General features: G+C 45.4%; 1 protein-coding gene across 1 annotated transcript in view; it reads right to left on the reverse strand.

The window, feature by feature from the left end:
- LOC111662537 (uncharacterized) overlaps positions 1-969 on the reverse strand; it is a 43,470-nt gene that overhangs the window by 24,072 nt on the left and 18,429 nt on the right. Inside the window, exon 11 of the mRNA XM_087176668.1 lies at positions 272-595. Coding sequence (XP_087032794.1) covers positions 272-595 — 324 coding nt within the window. The remainder of the gene's footprint in view (positions 1-271; positions 596-969) is intronic.

Below are 969 nucleotides of genomic sequence, written 5' to 3' on the forward strand. Positions count from 1 at the left end.
AACCGATTAATCAACAGACCAATCAGACTGATCGATCAACAGATCAATCAAACTGATTGACCAATCAGACTGATCGATCAGACCAATCAAACGGATTGATCAGCCATCAGAGGAGTTGGATCAGTGGAGCTGCTTCTGTTCCTGATGTCGACTGTTTCATCTTTGACCTGAGTTCTCTCTGTAGAGGAGACAGAAGACAGTGAGACAGAGACAAACAACCAGAGACAAACAACCAGAGACAAACAACCAGAGACAAACAAACAACACTGACCTTTGACCCTGAGACTCACTGCTGTCCCTCTCAGTAAGTCTCCGTCCTTGTAGACTCTACAGGTGTAGTCTCCTGTGTCTCTGACTGTGGGGTGTTTCAGGGTCAGACTGAGGTCTCCAGTTCTCAGTGGATCTTTCTTCATCTCTGTTCGGTCTCTGTAAACCTGGTTCTGTTTTTTAGGTCTGTCAGAACCGTTCTGATACACATGGACCTTCCTACTGTCTCTGTCTGTCCACTCCACTCTGACGTCTCCAGACAGGTGAGGTGTGGTCTTGAAGGGCAGCTGGACAGACTTCTGCCCCTCCTTCACCTTCACCCATTGACCTGAGAGGAGAACAAAGCACAACATGAGCTGTATAAACAGCAGCAGCAGCTTTTAATCTCTTTATTGAAGGATTACAAAGTTGTAGAGAAACCTGAAGGACAAAACCAGATCAGACCAGAAGGGAACAGGGGACACTAATCTAGAAACTAAAAGCAGGTGTTGAAGGTGTTGGAGACCATCAGAGTCTTGATGCTGTTGGGATTGTTTTGTCTTTTCTTTGTCACATTTACACTGATGGATGAAAACTGACCATGTCGTCCGTTTTCATCCACAAGGATCATCTCTGATCTGCAGATGAATCTCAGCTCCTCGCAGCATTTCACACACATGTTCAACATCACAGCAAAACACTGACACACAAACATTCATCACA

This window comes from Seriola lalandi, unplaced genomic scaffold (genome assembly GCF_002814215.2).
Source record: "Seriola lalandi dorsalis isolate HSWRI2012SDOR001 ecotype SW California unplaced genomic scaffold, Sedor1 jcf7180002054564, whole genome shotgun sequence".
Classification (NCBI taxonomy): domain Eukaryota; kingdom Metazoa; phylum Chordata; class Actinopteri; order Carangiformes; family Carangidae; genus Seriola; species Seriola lalandi.